The sequence below is a fragment of the Macaca nemestrina genome, chromosome 16 (assembly GCF_043159975.1).
Source record: "Macaca nemestrina isolate mMacNem1 chromosome 16, mMacNem.hap1, whole genome shotgun sequence".
Classification (NCBI taxonomy): domain Eukaryota; kingdom Metazoa; phylum Chordata; class Mammalia; order Primates; family Cercopithecidae; genus Macaca; species Macaca nemestrina.
The window spans coordinates 89,721,494-89,739,468 of NC_092140.1; the positions used below are offsets into that span (position 1 = coordinate 89,721,494).

Genomic DNA, 17,975 nt, shown 5'->3' on the forward strand with positions numbered 1-17,975 from the left:
ATCACAAAACATATTTAGGAATGTTGTTTTTTCCCACTTGAGAGCACCACCTACTTTCATCATAACGTGATCAGTGTATGATTTAGGAGTTGATTGCAGTGATATTTTTGCATCTGTTATACATAAGTGCCCAAATACTTGCCTGGCTCTTCTGCCTCTTTATCCAGCTCTGGTCACCTTCTCTATCATAAAGGTGAAAAGAGCCCAGCGGTAAACTGTATTAGTCCATTCTCACATTGCCATAAAGAAACAGCCTGAGACTGGGTACTTTATAAACAAAAGAGGTTTAATTGACTTCCAGTTTCACATGGCTGGGAGCCTCAGGAAACTTACAATCATGGCAGAAGGTGAAGGGGAAGCAAGGCACATGTTACATGGCAGCAGGAGGGAAAGAGAGAGAAGGGGGAAGCGCCAGACACTTACCAAACAACCAGATCTCACGAGAACTCACTCATTATCACGAGAACAGCAAGAGGGGAATATGCCCCCATGATCCAGTCACCTCCCACCAGATCCCTCCCTCGACAAGTGGGGACTACAATTCAAGATGAGATTTAGATGGGGACACAGAGCCAAGCCATATCCGTAACCAACTCTGGTTTCAGGCTGAACACTCTGAAATAGCAGTGCTCATTTATTCTGAGAGTAGAGCTCCTTTTTCTGAAACTCCTCAGAGTGGGACCCTTGCAGTGGCTTTGTTGTCAGCCCTGGCTGATAGGCCCCTGTTGGAGTTTGTCTTTTGTTTTCTGTGCAGAACACACTTCTGCTTTCCCACACTGTGGCTGCTTCCCACCTGTGCCTTGCTACTCAAATCTGTCCCCTCTCCTCCTGCCTGTCTCACTAACTTCTCTGCAACCTTGGAGTTTTCAGAGGGAACCACCCTCATCATCCTGTGACCAGATAGACAAACCTGCCTGTGTCTGCTCTTCCCTTCTGTTGTCTCATTTGTATCTTTTGCCACATGCATCTCTCCTTTTTATGGATAATCAGTAAAATGAATAAGATTCTCTCTAGAAGCCTCATCTTTAAACAAAAAACACAGCACTGACCTCACCTTCCCAGTAACTACCTCCTCTGCCAGGTCTCCCAGCTCTCTCACCTGTCCTTCTACATTGTCTTCTACTTGCTCCCTCATCTGATCTATTCTCCATATAAGCAACTAGGACGATCACTTAAAAATGATCAAGTCAGCCAAGCGCAGTGACTCACACCTGTAATCCCAGCACTTTGGGAGGCCAAGGTGGGCCAACCACCTGAGGTCAGGAGTTCGAGACCACCCTAGCCAACATGACGAAACCCCATCTCTACTAAAAATACGAAAATTAGCTGGGTGTGGTGGTGTGCACCTGTAATCCCAGCTACTCAGGACACTGAGGCAGGAGAATCACTTGAACCCGGGAGGTGGAGGTTGCAGTGAGCCGAGATCATGCCACTGCACTCCAGCCTGGGAGACAGAGGAAGACTCCATCTCAAAAAAAAAAAAGAAAAAAGACCAAGTCAGATCATTTAATTTCTTTGCTTTTCAAACCCATTCAGACTGGACATGGTGGCTTATGCCTATAATCGCAGCTCTTTGAGAGGCTGAGGCAGGAGGATCACTTGAGTCCAGGAGTTCAAGACCAGCATGGACCTCCTCTCTCCAAAAAAAAAAAAAGAAAACCCATTCAAAGGCTTCCCTTTGCACTTTAGATAAAACCCATTTTCCATATGCTACTTTCCAGCTCCAGCAGGACACTCGTGTGTGTCTTCCCCTCCTGCCTCATTTCCAGCCACTCACACCCTTGCCCACTCTTCCTTGGCCACAGTTTTTCCTCCAGCTACCCAAATGCATGGAATTCTCTCTACCCCTGTGCCACCCTCTTGGCATTTTTCTCTGGAGGTCTCACTCTGCAGCCCCTAGAGTGGCAGCACTTTCTTGTCCTCTTGATCTCATTGTCACCTCCTCAGGGGGTCTTCACCAGGAAGTCCAAGCAGGTCCCTGGACCCACAGTCATGTTTGTTCTTGCATAAGACTTCATGACTTGTTAATATTTACATGTTTCATATCCAGACAGTTTCTAAGCCCTATATGGACAAGGGCCATGTCTGCTTTGCTCCCCACTGGGCAGGGCCTGGCACATGATAGGCATTCATATCAGGGCCATTTGCTGAGATATGTGAATGACTGAATGGAGGCTGACATGCAGCTCAGCTCAGGTTTGTCCTTTCCTTTAGGACACAGAGCCAACCTCTCTGTTGTGTTTCATGCCCCTTTAGAGCCACAACGTTTTGGAGATTGAGGAGATCTTGGAGGGCTTCTCTCTCAATTTCCACCGTTCAGGCTCCGTCTCCCATCGTCCTGCATTTCAGTACAGCTCAGGCCCAGCCTTGGGTTCAGGGGGTCTTTTGCTGTCCGTCTCAGCTTGTCGGGGGATGCATCCATGTTGCTTTCCTCCCATGTCCTTTGGGAGCGGGATTATGGTGCAGTGGCTTAGGGTGTCTGGAGCCAGACTGCAGGGGTCTGAATCCTGGCTTACTAGTGGTGTGACCTTGGACAAGGTACTTAATCTCTGTGTACCTTGGTTTCCTCACATGTCACGTGGGGTTAATAAGCACATGCAGCTGTGACAGTGATTCAGCGAGTAAATGTACTTAAGGCACTTATCATGAAGATAGTCAACATGTGTTGGCCATCTGCCTGTCTCCCCTCTACCTTCTCATGATCTCCATGCACTGTAGTCCTTCTAGGCTCTTCCCAGCACCCGCATAGTGAGAATAGTCAGCTACTCTCTACAGTCCCTTTAGCTTACTCCCTTCTCACTCTTACTTTCTCTTTTTCCCCTTTTTTCTAATTCAGTGTTGTTGTTTTTTTAACCTTTTGGGGGTCACAGGCTCTTTTGAGAATTTAAAGCATACCTATGGACTGTTGCCTTAGAAAAACCCAGTATTTGTACATTCACCCAAAATGAGCAATTCAAATGTCCACAGATGGCTTGGAATCTCTCTACGGCCCCCTGGATAGAACTCCCATTACAAACAGCTGCGTTTCTGTTGTCGTCTTTGGTGCTGTGGGCCAAAGGTATTCCACCCAGAGAACTAGAACTGACCCTTCATGGATATTTAAGAAACCTCAGAATACAGCTAGAAAAGTCGCTTTCCAGAAGATGAAATCATGATACCATTTCTATATGTATCCAACCGCATGATACTGAACTGGCATATGCATAAAGTGATTATTTATATCTTATAATACAACTTGTGATTGCTACTCATTTGGGACATATGGGAATGCCAGGCTAGTGTAAGGGAGGACAAATTTGAATTGTGTGTGTGTGTGTGTGTGTGTGTGTGTGTTAAGCCCAGTTCCTTCTCAAGTTGTACAGTATAAGACATGATATGTGTGTGCCAGTGGTGATAACAACAGCCAACTGTTTTCTACATAGAAGTCCTTTTGGGCCGGGCGCGGTGGCTCAAGCCTGTAATCCCAGCACTTTGGGAGGCTGAGACGGGCGGATCACGAGGTCAGGAGATCGAGACCATCCTGGCTAACACGGTGAAACCCCGTCTCTACTAAAAAATACAAAAAACTAGCCGGGCGAGGTGGCAGTCGCCTGTAGTCCCAGCTACTCGGGAGGCTGAGGCAGGAGAATGGCAGGAGCCCGGGAGGCAGAGCTTGCAGTGAGCTGAGATCCGGCCATAGCATCCAGCCTGGGCGACAGAGGAAGACTCTGTCTCAAAAGAATAAAAAATAAAATAAAATAAGATAGAAATCCTTTTGGACATAGTTTTATACTTGTGTGTAAAGTATAAAGAAATTATTGTAGAGTAAAATAAGCATTTATTATGGCTGTATTAATTACCAGTATACAAAAAGTGCCGCAGAAATAGTCTAGATAACAGTGTTTCTTGGAGGGGGTTAAATGTTCCTTCAGCAAAAGTGTTCACTTTCTAAATTGGTTAGTAAACTGTTTTATAGATACCAAGGTATACTTAATGCGGGTCATGGATTAGAGGGTCAAAATTGATAAGCTTGAAAAAGTAAAAGACAAAAACAAATAAGGAAATCATGATGTTTTATCGTGGTGATTGTTTCTGGACTAGGCCCTCGCAGAACAAACACGTGCTCCCTGACCCCCTGGGCTGACCGCATTGTGCAGCCTGGTAGGTGATGGAGGCCTTGGCCACATTGACCCAAAAGTAGTGCCCGTGAAGGATTGCTCAAAGATTCCATGTGCCCAGGGCTTAGGAATGCTCCATCTTAAACGGTATTTTTTAAATTGTATTTTCTTCAGGATTAAAATCACCAACTGAACCTTCCAAGGAGATCAACTGAGTGGAAATAATCTTCAGTAACTGCTAATGGGAGCTGGATTTAAAACCGTCAACTTAAAATAAAAAAGCTTATGTCTCCTGAACTGTTACCCAGCCGGGTAAATTGTTTTTTACTGTGGAATTATGTGCACTTAAATCATGGTGTATGCATGTGGTCAGCACTGCTTTTCTTTTAAGTGGGCTTGTTTATTTAAAAGACTCGAAAATGAGAAGTTGTTTTCTTACTCAGTTGGGGTTTATTGTAAAACTCGATGCCAGAAAAAGAAAAAAGTACTGTTTTTGTGCTGCAAGTGTGTGAAGTGTGTCCTTTCCAGAGAAAGGACAGTAATGGTGTTTTTTTCTCTCTGCCCAAAGACGGAAAGCTCTAAGGACCAGCAGGAGGCTTTGTGGGGGATCTGGGGTTATGAATGCTAATCACGCACTGACCAATGGTTTCAAACACAGGAATGCCCAGTATATGTTTTTACTCTTATTCCTTTGCAGTAATTCAAATACTACTAAAATGAAACAAGTAGCTGGAGAGCAAAGTGGGACTTGGTTCGTGTCGGTAGATGACACTTGTTATTAACAGGGTCAGTTTGATAGCTGTGTCAGAGCTGTTGTTTTGCCCTGCTTTGTGCTATGAAGTGTCATGAGTGAAGGTCACGTTCCGACTGCTACGAGTAGTCCCAGTAGCATCAAAGCAGCTGAGCAAGTGTTGAGATCCCATGTGGCACATCCAGCCAACAGCTGCGGAGTCATGGACCCATCTCCCAGGCAGACCCTTCCCTGGAGACTGAGCCTTGTCTTGATCTGCAGATGAGGAGGGGGTGGGATCCAGAGAGACAACATGACTTGCCTAAGAGCACACAGTGGATCTGTGACAGGGATACACGATTTTCTTACAAAAGTGAGACTATACCACACCAAAAAATCTTAGAAAATTATCCTAATATACCACAGTTTATATTTTTATTTTTTATTATTTTTATTATTTTTCGAGACAGGGTCTCCCTGTGTTGCCCAAGCTGGAGTCCAGTGGCACAATCGTGACTCACTGCAACTTCCGATTCACAGGTTCAGGCGATCCTCCTGCCTCCGCCTCTCAAGTAGCTGGGACTACCTGTGCGTGCCACCACGCCCAACTAACTTTTGTATTTTTTGTGGAGATGGTGGTTCATCATGTTGCCCAGGCTGGTCTCAAATTCCTGAGCTCAAGCCGTCTGCCCGCCAATGCCTCCCAAAGTGCTGGGATTACAGGCGAGAGCCACCATGCCCAACCAGTTTATTATTATTATTTTTTAACTGTGATTTAAATCCTTTTAAGTGCAGCCCAGTTATCCTCTCAGGAATTTTCCAGACTTCCCGCCCCCTCAGGTTTTGCTCACTTACTGTTGGTTTCATTCTTCTTTGCACTTTTTAGAAATGTAGTAACTGAGAGAAATATTAATCGCCCCTCCTCTTGTTTTTGCAGCCAGTTGTTTTTTCACTGAACGCTCTGAGGGTGCTCTGTTTTCATTGTTACGGTGAACCTGGGCCATGGAGTTAGCAGGAGATGACAGTAGGTTAGAGCTTAGAGTCTGTGGGCATTTCAGTTCTCTGACGATGGAAAGCTATTCGGAGCCAGGTTGACACAACTGAACAAACTTGCACTGTTAATGTCAGGGCGATGACCACCTGGAGACAAACAGGGAGGCCCTTTGTTCTACAAGTGGCTAAAACATTGTAGGAATGAGAATGAATAACCTTTATGAACCCTAGAGTGCACTGCCTGGACACATAGAAACAACCTAGACAAGGGGACGGGGTCTCTGCCGTCCAGACCGGAGTGCAGTGGTGCAGTCATAGCTCACTGCAGAGTCAAACCCCTGGGCCCAAGTGATCCTCCCACCTCAGCCTCCTGAGTAGCTGGGACCCAGGCTGTAAGCCACCGCACCTGGCATGATTCATTTTTTACACTTAACTTTTCTATTAAAAATATGCCAAGCATAGAAAATAGTATTTTGAACATCTGTATACCCACCAGTCAGCCTCATTAAAATCTTTTTGATATTTTCTATTTCTAGCCTACCTGGAGGCCGCTGTTATGAATTGGGTGTTTATCACTCTTGAAGTCCTAAATTTAACTCTTCGGGGCCTCCCTCAATGCAAGGGCCTGCGTTTAATGGGACAGGAGCGGTATCTTGCAGCAGTAAAATCATAGTTTTGGAACTGTCGTGAGACCACTGTAATGATTTGAAATGTGTTAGTGAGATCGGTCTGCAGAGAGCCGAAGGGTTTCAGACCCTAGATTCATGACTAGATGGCAATTCCCCCATGGTATAAGAAAGTATGGTGGCCACTGAAGGTCACTCATCAAGGTAAACCTCAGACAGACAGTTCCAAGAAAAATGTATGGTTTAGGAGCAGTGCTTTTCAAACTTTTTTTATTGTAACCCAACTTAACAAGTAAATTTTCCACTGTGACCCTGGACACATACACCGCCCCCCCCCCCCACCGCCACACACACACACACACACACACACACACACACACACACAGCACATACTTCTGAATGAAAATTCTTAATGAAATGATTATTATTATACTTATTATTTTTGTCAGCTGCTCTGCAATAAAGTCTATTTTGTTTTATTGTTTGTACAAAAGCTGTTTTGTTCCAATAAATTGAGTTCACATGCCATTGGTAAATGGGCACCCACGGTTTAAAAAAACGAACCCAACAAAACCTGGTTTAGGGAACCGTTTCTTGTTTCATGGAGCAAAAGTTTCTAAAAGGTATATTTGGTTTAACTCTGCTGAGTGGTTTTATAAAAAGCTTTTCTCTATGACTGACCTCAGCTTAAAGATCTATGCCACAACTCACTGACAATGAATCCCATGTAAAAGTAAGCAGAATTCACAACTGTTTTGGGGTTCAGGTTATTCTATCATGAGACTTCTCCTTAAAGCTCCTAACCCTCTTCAGCCATTGCTTTAAGGCAGCCTGACTAGATAAGTAAACAGAACTTGAACACAGTGACTGAACTATATAAATTCATGATTGTTAAGCCACAAAAGCAACCTTTCCAAATAAAACTGAGTGTAAGTCAAACTGCCAAGCGAACAAGGGCAGCTATGGAGCTCTCAACTCTCCTTTTTGTCATAGTTTATCTCTGTACAATGCCAGATGAGGAATAAAATGATGTGACTATTGCTTTATACTCATTAAATCTCATCCGTTTTTGTGGGACCATAGTGCCATCCTCCTCACCTGAGGTGCCCGATAATGATCACTCTAGCAGGGGGTTCTAAGGCACCTATGTTCAAAAGAAGTTTATAGAATTGGACTCAGAAAGGTACAGCTTGCCCTCCAGGGAAGCAAAGGAGAAAATTATATTTAATGCATATTAAACAAACAATTGTTGGAGACTATGAGCTACATTGATTCCAGTAGCCCAAAATACTTGAGTCAGCTTGCTCCAAAATGTTACCAGCCAGCCATTTTAAACATTAATGAGGCGGCTGATCTCTAAAATCTGGAAGGAGGAGGAGGTTTTGTTTAAGCCAACTGTTTCACAGAAGAGGAAATACAGTTCTACCTCAGGACATTTAAATGAGACTGCTGAATAACTGGGAAAGAACATCTCCTGTGGATGAGAGGGCAAAGAAGAATTCAGCTGATTTTATACCAAATAACAAACGTGACAGCTGTGCTTTCTTGCGTATGTATTTGTGTCTGTGATAGTGTATAATTTCTAGAAAAGCAGTTGTCAGGCATTTGGGTCTTAAAAATTTTCACTTTTAAAAATCATCGAGAACAAAGAACTCTTGCCTCTGTGGGCTGGATCTATTCATTTTTACCGTTTTAAAAATTAAAACTAAGAAATTTAAAAATAGTGATTCATTAAAAACTATTCCAATTAACAAAATATTTTTATTTAAAACATTGTTTTCATAAAAGCTATTGAGAAGAGTATTACTGAGTATTATTGAGAAGTATTACTGAGTATTATTATTAAGAGAAGAGTATTATTGAGTTTTATATTACTGCAAATCTATTTAATACTTGGTTTAATAAATGGCACCTAGATTGTCATTATCTGTTTCTCCATATACTCTATTGTGCTATGTTGTTTTGGTTGAAGTGTGTAAAGAGAAGTTAGTTCACACAAATAAGTAATTGGAAAAGAGAGAACCTCACAGTCCCATTAAAAGGATCTCAGGGACTCCCAGGGATCCTTGGGGCACACTTTGAGAGCCGCTGCCCTGAAAAGTAGTTTGGAAGACTACGTTAAGTGTGGCTGTCCAGGAGTGGTGAGATTATTCACGATCCTGTTTTTTTGTTTTGTTTTGTTTCTTTTCATTAGTATTTATTTTCTACAAGAAGATGGATTGCTTGTGCAAACTAAAAATGAGAAAGAAAGAAAGAACATATGTTGAGGGAAGATTATGGGGGCCCTGGAAAAACCCAGGCAGAGGAGTTTACACTTGGGAGACCAAGGAGCCACTGTGATTTCTTAAATGGGAAAGTGCTAAGAGCCATGTTTGGGAGTAAGTGGATTAGAATGGAAAGAGAGAAGGGGAGATGCTTCTTCAGAGGAGTGGTGTGGTGGGCCAGACCTCAGGTGTCGGTGGAAATGGAGAGAAAGGGACAAACTCCAAAGACTTTGAAGGCAAAATGACCTGAGACCTGGATATAGGGAATAAATGAGAGGGCAGAGTCAAAGACAACAGTTTTCAAATTAAAACATTTGAAGAATGTGTCGTTCCTTCCGTCCAACTTTGGGGCCTGGTTCTGTTGCTCAGGTTGGAGTGCAGTGGCGCAGCCTCGACCCTCCTGGGCTCAAGCGATTCTCCCGCTTGAGTAGCTGGGACTGCAGGTGTGGATCACCTCTTTCTATCCAACTTCAACTTTTTCTGAATGTTACCCTGATTAAACTAATTGAAGTCTTGTCGTGTTTTCCAGAGTTGGCCAGCGTGTGCAAGGGCTTAGGAGAAAGTCAACACACTTCCCAACCTGAATTGGTCCTAGCCGCTCCCAGAAGAACGGGCGGGTTGGTCCCTATGCCACCCTTGGAGAGCTACTCGCCGCCCACTTTGCCGTGAAGGGCTGTGCGGTTCCTGTGCGCGCCGGAGCCTGCTGTGGCCCCTTATGCACTCCACCACCCCCATCAGCTCCCTCTTCTCCTTCACCAGCCCCGCAGTGAAGAGACTGCTAGGCTGGAAGCAAGGAGATGAAGAGGAAAAGTGGGCAGAGAAGGCGGTGGACTCTCTAGTGAAGAAATTAAAGAAGAAGAAAGGAGCCATGGACGAGCTGGAGAGGGCGCTCAGTTGCCCGGGACAGCCCAGCAAGTGCGTCACGATTCCCCGCTCCCTGGACGGGCGGCTGCAGGTGTCCCACCGCAAGGGCCTGCCCCACGTGATTTACTGCCGTGTGTGGCGCTGGCCGGATCTGCAGTCCCACCACGAGCTGAAGCCACTGGAGTGCTGTGAGTTCCCATTTGGCTCCAAGCAGAAAGAGGTGTGCATTAACCCTTACCACTACCGCCGGGTGGAGACTCCAGGTGGGTCGTCTTTACCACGTCGAGGTTTATTTTCAGAGTGAAGGGCGTGTGCCCCATTGATGGAGAATGACGGGGTACCAGCAAACAGGGACCTGTCCCTAAAGAGAGAGAGAGGAGAGGGAGGTTCAGTTTTGAGGGACTGGTCCACATTTTTGTTTCCTGGAATGAGGCAGATGTCCAGTCAAAGAAAGAAGGTTCCCATGAAACCATATTCCTGCCTGGAATGCCACAGGAACACTCAATCCGAAGAGAATCACAGTAAAACCCTGTTATAGCCAGTGTGAGGGAATGAAGATAAACTAGCCAGAAAAATCTAGAAAGAAGATACTTTTATTTGATCTCATTATGCTTGCAAGCTTTGTGTGATTTTGAAAATGAGGCAGATGGCTAATCAAAGAGAGAAAACTCCCATAAAAGTTTTATTTTGAGGTGTCTCGGACAAGTTGACATAATCTTTTACCAGTTCTTGGGGTCCTGAAAGGTTTTTACAACGGCCTTGATAATGATGAGCTGTAAAAATTAAACATCATCCTCCCCCCCCTCAAACAACTGAACTGAACTGTACTAAACTGAACTAAGGCGGGGTTTTTGGCTGCTACTTTGTTCAAGTTCAGGTAAATAGAAGGTATTTTGTATGTAGGTCTGACAACAGCCAGTGAAAGAGTTGCTGGAAATCATTCCAGGCAGTTATTTTGAAAAATGGTTTTAAATACAGATAGGTATCACTTAATGATGGAAATACATTCTGAGAAATGCATCAGTAGGTAATTTCTTCCTTTGTGAACACGCTGGAGTGTACTTACACAAACCTAGGTGGGATAGCCCGCTACACCCTTAGGCTGTATGGTGTAGCGTGTTGTTCCTAGGCTACTAACCTGCACAGCATGCTACTGTACTGAATACTGTAGGCAATCCTGACCACAGTGGTATTGAATGTATGTGAACAGATCTAAACATACAGTATCATAATCTTAGGGACCACTGTCTTATATGTGGTCCCTCAACAAAAACGTGATTACACAGTGCATGACTGTATAGGAAAGTACCTTTCTAAAACTCTTCACACCCCTGTATGTGTGTGTGTATGTATATTTTATATATATGTGTATTTTATACATATATATATATATATATATATATATATCTGTCTATCTGTATTTCCCCCTTCTCTTGGAGAAGCCAGGTGTTTATCTTTGTTCCTTCACACTGGCTATAACAGGGTTTCACTGTGATTCTCTTTGATTGTTTCTGTGGCATTCCACACACGAACACAGTTTTAGGAGAGCTTTCTCTCTTTGGCCATCTGCCTCATCCCAGGAAACCAAAGCACTGACACATTAGCTCATGGAAATTGCCCGTGTCCAACGAAGAGGTGGTCCCATCTACGTAGGCAGGTTCAGTTAACCTTAAAACAGTATCCAATAAGTGACTCATGCCCAGCCTACCTCAGTCTTAGCTAAGTGATCTTTCCAGCTCCCAGAACTTAAGGAAGTCATCTACCTGTGTGTGGATGCCTCCCACAGCCCATTCAGGGACTGAGGCCCTGGCTGAGAAGGTATTAGAAGGTTCCACATGCTTGGCAAATCTGATGTGTTTCCCCTAAATCCTGGAACGAGTTGCTTTCGTCCCTTCTTCACTGCTTCATTTTGACTCTCTTCGTTTACTTTAAAAAAAAAAAAAGTCAATAATGTCTACGCTTATAATAAAATGACTTGATTCCATTATGTGTTTCAAAGATTTGAATTACATTAAGCATCCAAAATATGCCCAAATGGAAAAATGTTCATTAAAAAATCATTTCTCTCTTCCTGAATAATGTAGTTGTAAAATGTAACAACTTGTAAGAATTATCTTGTAAAATGTACCTGGTTTTCCTTTTGAATATTCGAAAGCCTAATTTTAAAGAACTGTTTGACATTTTAGTTTTTCATGTTTTTGGTTTTTTGAGACAGAGTCTCGCTCTGTTGCCGGGCTGGAGTGCAGTGGTGCACTCTCTGCTCACTGCAACCGCCACCTCCCAGGTTCAAGCGATTCTCCTGCCTCTGCCTCCTGAGTAGCTGGGACTACAGGCGTGTGCCACCTTGCCCAGCTAATTTTGGTATTTTCAGTAGAGACGGGGTTTCACCATGTTGGCCAGGATGGTCTCCATCTCTTGACCTCGTGATCCACCTGCCTCGGCCTCCCAAAGTGCTGGGATTACAGGTGTGAGCCACCACACCTGGCCCTTAGTTTTTCCTGTTCTGTAAGATTCTTTTAGGAATGATAGTGTGAATGTTTTACGTATGGTAAATAGATTTCATTTTATCATAATTTAGCTGTGAATTTCCAGAAGGAAAGATGGGTGTAAAGATTATATTAATTTAAGGTAATATTTAAGTTACAGAGGTTTTTCTTCCTCTTGTGATTTTTTTAATAGAAAAAGTAGATTTTATATCTAGTTAGCTATCCATATTTAAAGTAAATATTTTAAGAATAATAAAAATGTTAACGTTAAACAAGTTTGCTGACTTCCTATTTATCATAAAGCTGAAGTTTTGCCTTTGAAATCTCATTTTTTGGCCATCTATTTTAGATACGTTGAAGGCTGTATTCCCATTTTCTTTGCATCCACACATCCACTTCAATAGTTGACTTCAGTGCTTTCCAAGTTATGTGTGGTGAGGGATCAGTTTTTATTTTTTTAATTTCCGGTCCTTCAAACGAATACTTTTATAGTACAGCCAAATTATTAGGCAAATGAAATTTTAAAAAGACTTAGAAAATATAAGCCCAGTTTAAAAAATTATTTAAAGAAATATGAACTATAAACTGTGAATGCTGTGAAAAGTTTCTAAGCACTAATTTCTTCACAGATTGGTCCCCAACAGTTGTCCAAGGGTCCCCAGTCCTCAGACCACACTTTACCTGGCATGGGTCTGGTGGAAGCCATGCAAGACTGTTGTGGTACATGATGATTTTACTCCATTAGGCCAGAGGTTATTTCAGGAGTGTAATTTCTTTTTTATATAAAATATTCATATTATATCAACACCACATGACTTTTTAAAAAAAGACAAAAGTGTTTTTTTCCAGCTCTGTTTTGCACCCCCATGTGCCCTGTAACTCCTTCTGCTGTTTCCTCCTGGGTAACACTGAGATGTAAAGATAGCATGGTATTTAAAAGTGGCATAAGATAGGAATAAGTGTCTATAAGCACACTGTCATATTTACAAGCAGCAGTTGAGATGTAGAAGTGGAATTAAGTAATTAAGGATAGCTGTGTTTTTGAGTGAAGGTATTTAAAAATATGATCTGTGCACATTTAAGGCAACTGAGCCAGTCAGGTCAAATAACAACTAGGATGAAACCATTAGTTTTCTTTGCAAACATCCACTGGCTTTGATTTTACTCAGATGATAAAAATATATTATCAAGATAGTTGTTACAATAAAGGAAATATATCATTTATTTTCTCTTGGTGCCTCAGATCTACAGGCCATGAAGAAATAGAAGTCTCTACATTCAGATGGATAGGAGGCATTATATTTTTATCAGTGTTAGGAATACACCGTAGATATTTTACATTAAAACTGAAGTCACAGAGATTATTCAAATTCTTCATAAAAAAGTGAGTGTTTATTTGAACATCGTTAACGTTTTGATGAAGGGTCATTGACAAAGAAGCCATACGCATTTGCTGTGTCAACTCCTCACTTCAGACTACTCAGGAGGCACATAATCTTTTTTTTCCTGCATAGTTGTGGAATATTAACACATTAAAGGAAATTTAATGGTTTATTATCCATGTCACTGTTTCATGGTGATGTTGAATGTTTATTCTCTGGTGTCATAGGCTGCATACGTATACAAATACTAGCTTGTAAAAGGGGAAGAAATTATTTGTTTCTCTGCCACCCTCACTTGTAGCAATTTTAGTTTAAAACCTTTCATTTACCCTTTTGAGTTTATTTTCTGTCCATGTAACTGAAAATTATTGCTTGTTAAAAAAGAGAGAGATGTATGATGTCAAAGGCAGATGGCAGACTTTGGGGTTGTCACTGTTATTGTTATTGTCTGTTTATTCCAAAACATTTACCTTTTTTAAGACCTTATTTTTTAGAGCAGTTTTAGAACATTTGCTTTTTGTGAGTTTTTATTAATACTTGCCTGTGACTGACAAATCAATAGTGTGATTAGAACCAAGATCTGTCCTGTTTATACCCAGAGACAAACTGTTTTAAACAATTCTTGCTTAGTTCTTTTGTATTTCTTTCTATTATTACTAAGAATTATGACAGTAACTCTAGATAATACATGCTTACATATCTATTTCCAAATTTGTGACCTTTAGATGTCATTGACTCTCTAACATAAAAGATGAGGATTTCACTCTTATTTATATTTATATGTATGTATATATACACACACACCTTTTTTTTTTTTTTTTTTTGGAGACGGAGTCTCTCTCTGTCACCCAGGCTGGAGTGCAGTGGTGAGATCTTGGCTCACTGCAAGCTCCGCCTCCCAGGTTCACACCATTCTCTTGCCTCAGCCTCCTGAGTAGCTAGGACTACAGGCAACCACCACCACACCCGGCTAATCTTTTGTATTTTCAGTAGAGACAGGGTTTCACCATATTAGCTAGGATGGTCTCGATCTCCTGACCTTGTGATCCGCCTGCCTTGGCCTCCCAAAGTGCTGGGATTACAGGCATGAGCCACCGCGCCTGGCCTCACACACTTGTGTTTTAATCTTCTTCCTTCCTCCTCTTCTCAGTCCTTGATTTCTGTATTTTAGTTCATAGTTTGTATTTGTTTTTCGTTATTCCAGTGGTTTCCATTGTGGAATTTGGGGATAAAAATTATTTGTCCTCAGAAGGGTGTTGGTCCGTTGACTTCTAGTAGCCAGGGTAGGAGTGGGACGTTGAGGTCGGTTGATTCTCATTTCTTTGTAGGTGACTTTGTGGTGATCCTCTAGGAGCTTTTGGAATATTCCAGTTATCCCGCAATGTTTGAAATTCAAGATGGAAAGACTAGGTCGGGATCTTATTTTCATTAATTGAGCTCAGCGCACTCTGTGGCTCTTTTCAATATGAAGACATAGGTCCTTCGTAGCTCTTTGAAGTTTTCCTTTGTTATTTCTTAGGCCGCTTCCCCCTTGTGTTTTCTTTGCCTCTCTGTCTGGAACTTATGTTGGTTGCAGATGGCTTTCCAACAACATTTTTGGAGTAGCTACTTTATGCCAGGCATTGTAACCTTCTAGGAGTCGGTAGGACGTGAGGACCTAGGCAAAACTTTCCCTTAAGAATTTGAATTTATTCTGAAATTTTGCATAGAATCAAAATCAAGAACTGTAACATTCTTTTTAAAAAATGAAATCCAAAAAAGCATAGTAAAATGAACAAACATCATTTATGTTTTCTTACTGCTGCTTACCTTTTTTTTTTTTTTTTTTTTTTTTTGAGACAGAGTTTCACTCTTGTCACCCAGGCTGGAGTACAATGAATGATATGATCTTGGCTCACTGCAACTTCCACCTCCCAGATTCAAGCGATTCTCCTGCCTCAGCCTCCTGAATAGCTGGGATTACAGGTTCCCGCCACCACACCCGGCTAATTGTTGTATTTTTAATAGAGACGGGGTTTCACCGTGTTGGCCAGGCTGGTCTCAAACTCCTGACCTCAGGTGATCTGGCCGCCTCGGCCTCCCAAAGTGCTGGGATTACAGGTGTGAGCCACTGTGTCCTGCTGCTGCTTATCTTTTACTTAGTCACTTTTATTATTATTCACTGTTTGTATTTTACTTAATAACTTTTAATTACTCACCTTGAAATCTTTCCATTAAGGACGCATAGAATGTTTTTATTTCAGCAGCACTACTGAACCTGAAATTGTGTCTGGTCATCTAAATAATTCAACATGATCTCTGGAGGAAAAATATTTTTGGCCATCACTTAGGGTTTCATTGCAAGCAATAGAAATGGATTCTGCCTTGGGGGGAAAAAAGACTCATTTGGCAGAATTAAAGAAAGATGTAACCATCAGTTCGCCAGAAGGCCAGGTATTAGGGCAGCTCTGGTCATTTCCAAGGTAGGAATAAATAGCAGGTCTCTTTAGAGTGCTGACACTGGAAAGATCCTTCTGCAAATATTTTTTGTGAACGATGACATTCTGCTTAAGATTCGGGTTACAAGGAGAAGACTGTTAGCTTACTCACGTGCTCGCTTCTTAGGTGGAGATGGGGACTGAATCGACAGTTTTATGATGAGCACAATGACTAATGGGAGTAGTTCCCAAGGGGCAAAACAGCTCTATCATCAAAAAAATAGATAAGAACAGCAAGTATCCGCTCTGTTGTGTACTGATGAGCAATGTTCAATTCTAACTGCCCTGTTCCTTTCTGATCCTAGTGCTGCCTCCTGTGCTCGTGCCAAGACACAGTGAATATAACCCCCAGCTCAGCCTCCTGGCCAAGTTCCGCAGCGCCTCCCTGCACAGTGAGCCACTCATGCCACACAACGCCACCTATCCCGACTCTTTCCAGCAGCCTCCGTGCTCTGCACTCCCTCCCTCACCCAGCCACGCGTTCTCCCAGTCCCCGTGCACGGCCAGCTACCCTCACTCCCCAGGAAGTCCTTCTGAGCCAGAGAGTCCCTATCAACACTCAGGTCAGTAAGAACTATGGTCTCTGGGGAAATACGGGAAAATAAGCCCAACATGATGATTTGTGATGAACAGTCACAATGACAGTCATTGTAACTCTCATTCATATAGTGTAAACCGTTGACAAAGCAATCAGCCTTAAAATGATTAGGACTATACCCATTTTGAAGCAGTTACCCTGGAGATACAACATGTTTTTGCTCTAGTTTTAGTTCTAATGCTCTGGAAGCTCTCAGAAACTAAATGGATTTGAATAGTATCCCTGGGAATTTCCAAGGATTTTTTTTTTTAAGGCAGTAGAAATAAGATTAAAAGACTCCTGTAATCCAAGCAGAAGACTTGGCCTGAGGACAAGCAACATGGAAGATCAATGCTAGGCCTTCACCTTGGTTGCCTCTTTCAACAGTCAAAGGAAGCCTTTGCCTAAAACATATGCCTGCATCCTTTGAGTGAGGCGGAAAGTGAAGCCCCCGCTGCAGCCAGTGCATTCTCCCTTTCTGCCATGTGAAGCCATGTGAAGAGCTTAAATATAGAGCTCTTCAGTTTGCTGAATTGAGAAAGCATATGGAAGGGAAAGGGAGCCTCTAGCATGCTGTCATAATTGCATTTGCTACCGTACCTGTAAAGTGAATCTAAGTTGAGATAATGAATAAAAGATACATACGCACCTCGTGAGTGTGAGATAAATACTACGCGGAGCTGGCAAGTTCCTAAAGGCATGCATAAATACATTTGGTGCCAGTTGTTACAGTCTGCCTCATTCATTTATTCCTGCAATCATTTACTTAATGGATATTTATTAAACTCTTACTATGTGCAAGTACTGCGTTAGGATTGCTGAAAGGGGAATTAAAAGGTTAATAAAAATTGTGTCTGTCCTCACAGAGCTTATACAATGTGGGAAGATAAAGAGGGAATTGCTTCTTCCCCTCTGAGTTACTTAGTTCCTTTTGCCCCTCAGCAAGTTACATAAGCATCTACTATTACATTTATTGCACTGTATTATATAATTCCTGTGTGTCTATTTTCCCCATTAAACAGTGAGTCTTCTTTTTTCTATGTCCAGCACAGAGCCTGAAATGCAGTGGTTGCTCATCAGTTGCTTATTGAATAAATAAATTACTACACAGGTGTTTATTTATTTTTATTTATTTATTTATTTTTGAGATGGGGTCTTGCTCTGTCACCCAGGTTGGAGTGCAGTGGCATGATCCTGGCTCACTGCAGTCTCCACCTCGCAGGTTCAAGCAATTCTCCCATCTCAGTCTCCCTAGTAGCTGGGATTACAGGGGCGGCACCACCATGCCCAACTAATTTTTGCATTTTTAGTAGAGACGGGGTTTCACCATGTTGGCCAGGCTGGTCTCGAACTCCTGACCTCAGGTGATTTGCCTGTCTCGGCCTCCCAAAGTGCTGGGATTACAGGCATGAGCCACTGCACCCGGACCACACAGGCATTAGAACATGGACGTGGAGCTTCAGACCATAGGCACAGGTT

The 17,975-nt window shown here is 42.5% G+C and overlaps 1 protein-coding gene across 13 annotated transcripts in view; it reads left to right on the forward strand.

Annotated features, from left to right (window-relative positions):
- The window catches only part of LOC105486040 (SMAD family member 9), a 505,567-nt gene that overhangs the window by 28,679 nt on the left and 458,913 nt on the right, over positions 1–17,975 (forward strand). For all 13 annotated transcript variants that reach the window (XR_003018990.2, XR_003018991.2, XR_011614900.1 and 10 more), the window contains exons 2-3: positions 9,240–9,837; positions 16,225–16,482. Coding sequence is in view for 6 of the 13 variants with exons in the window: in XM_011748702.3 (XP_011747004.2) it covers positions 9,426–9,837; positions 16,225–16,482 (670 nt within the window). In the remaining 7 variants the exon portion in view is untranslated. The remainder of the gene's footprint in view (positions 1–9,239; positions 9,838–16,224; positions 16,483–17,975) is intronic.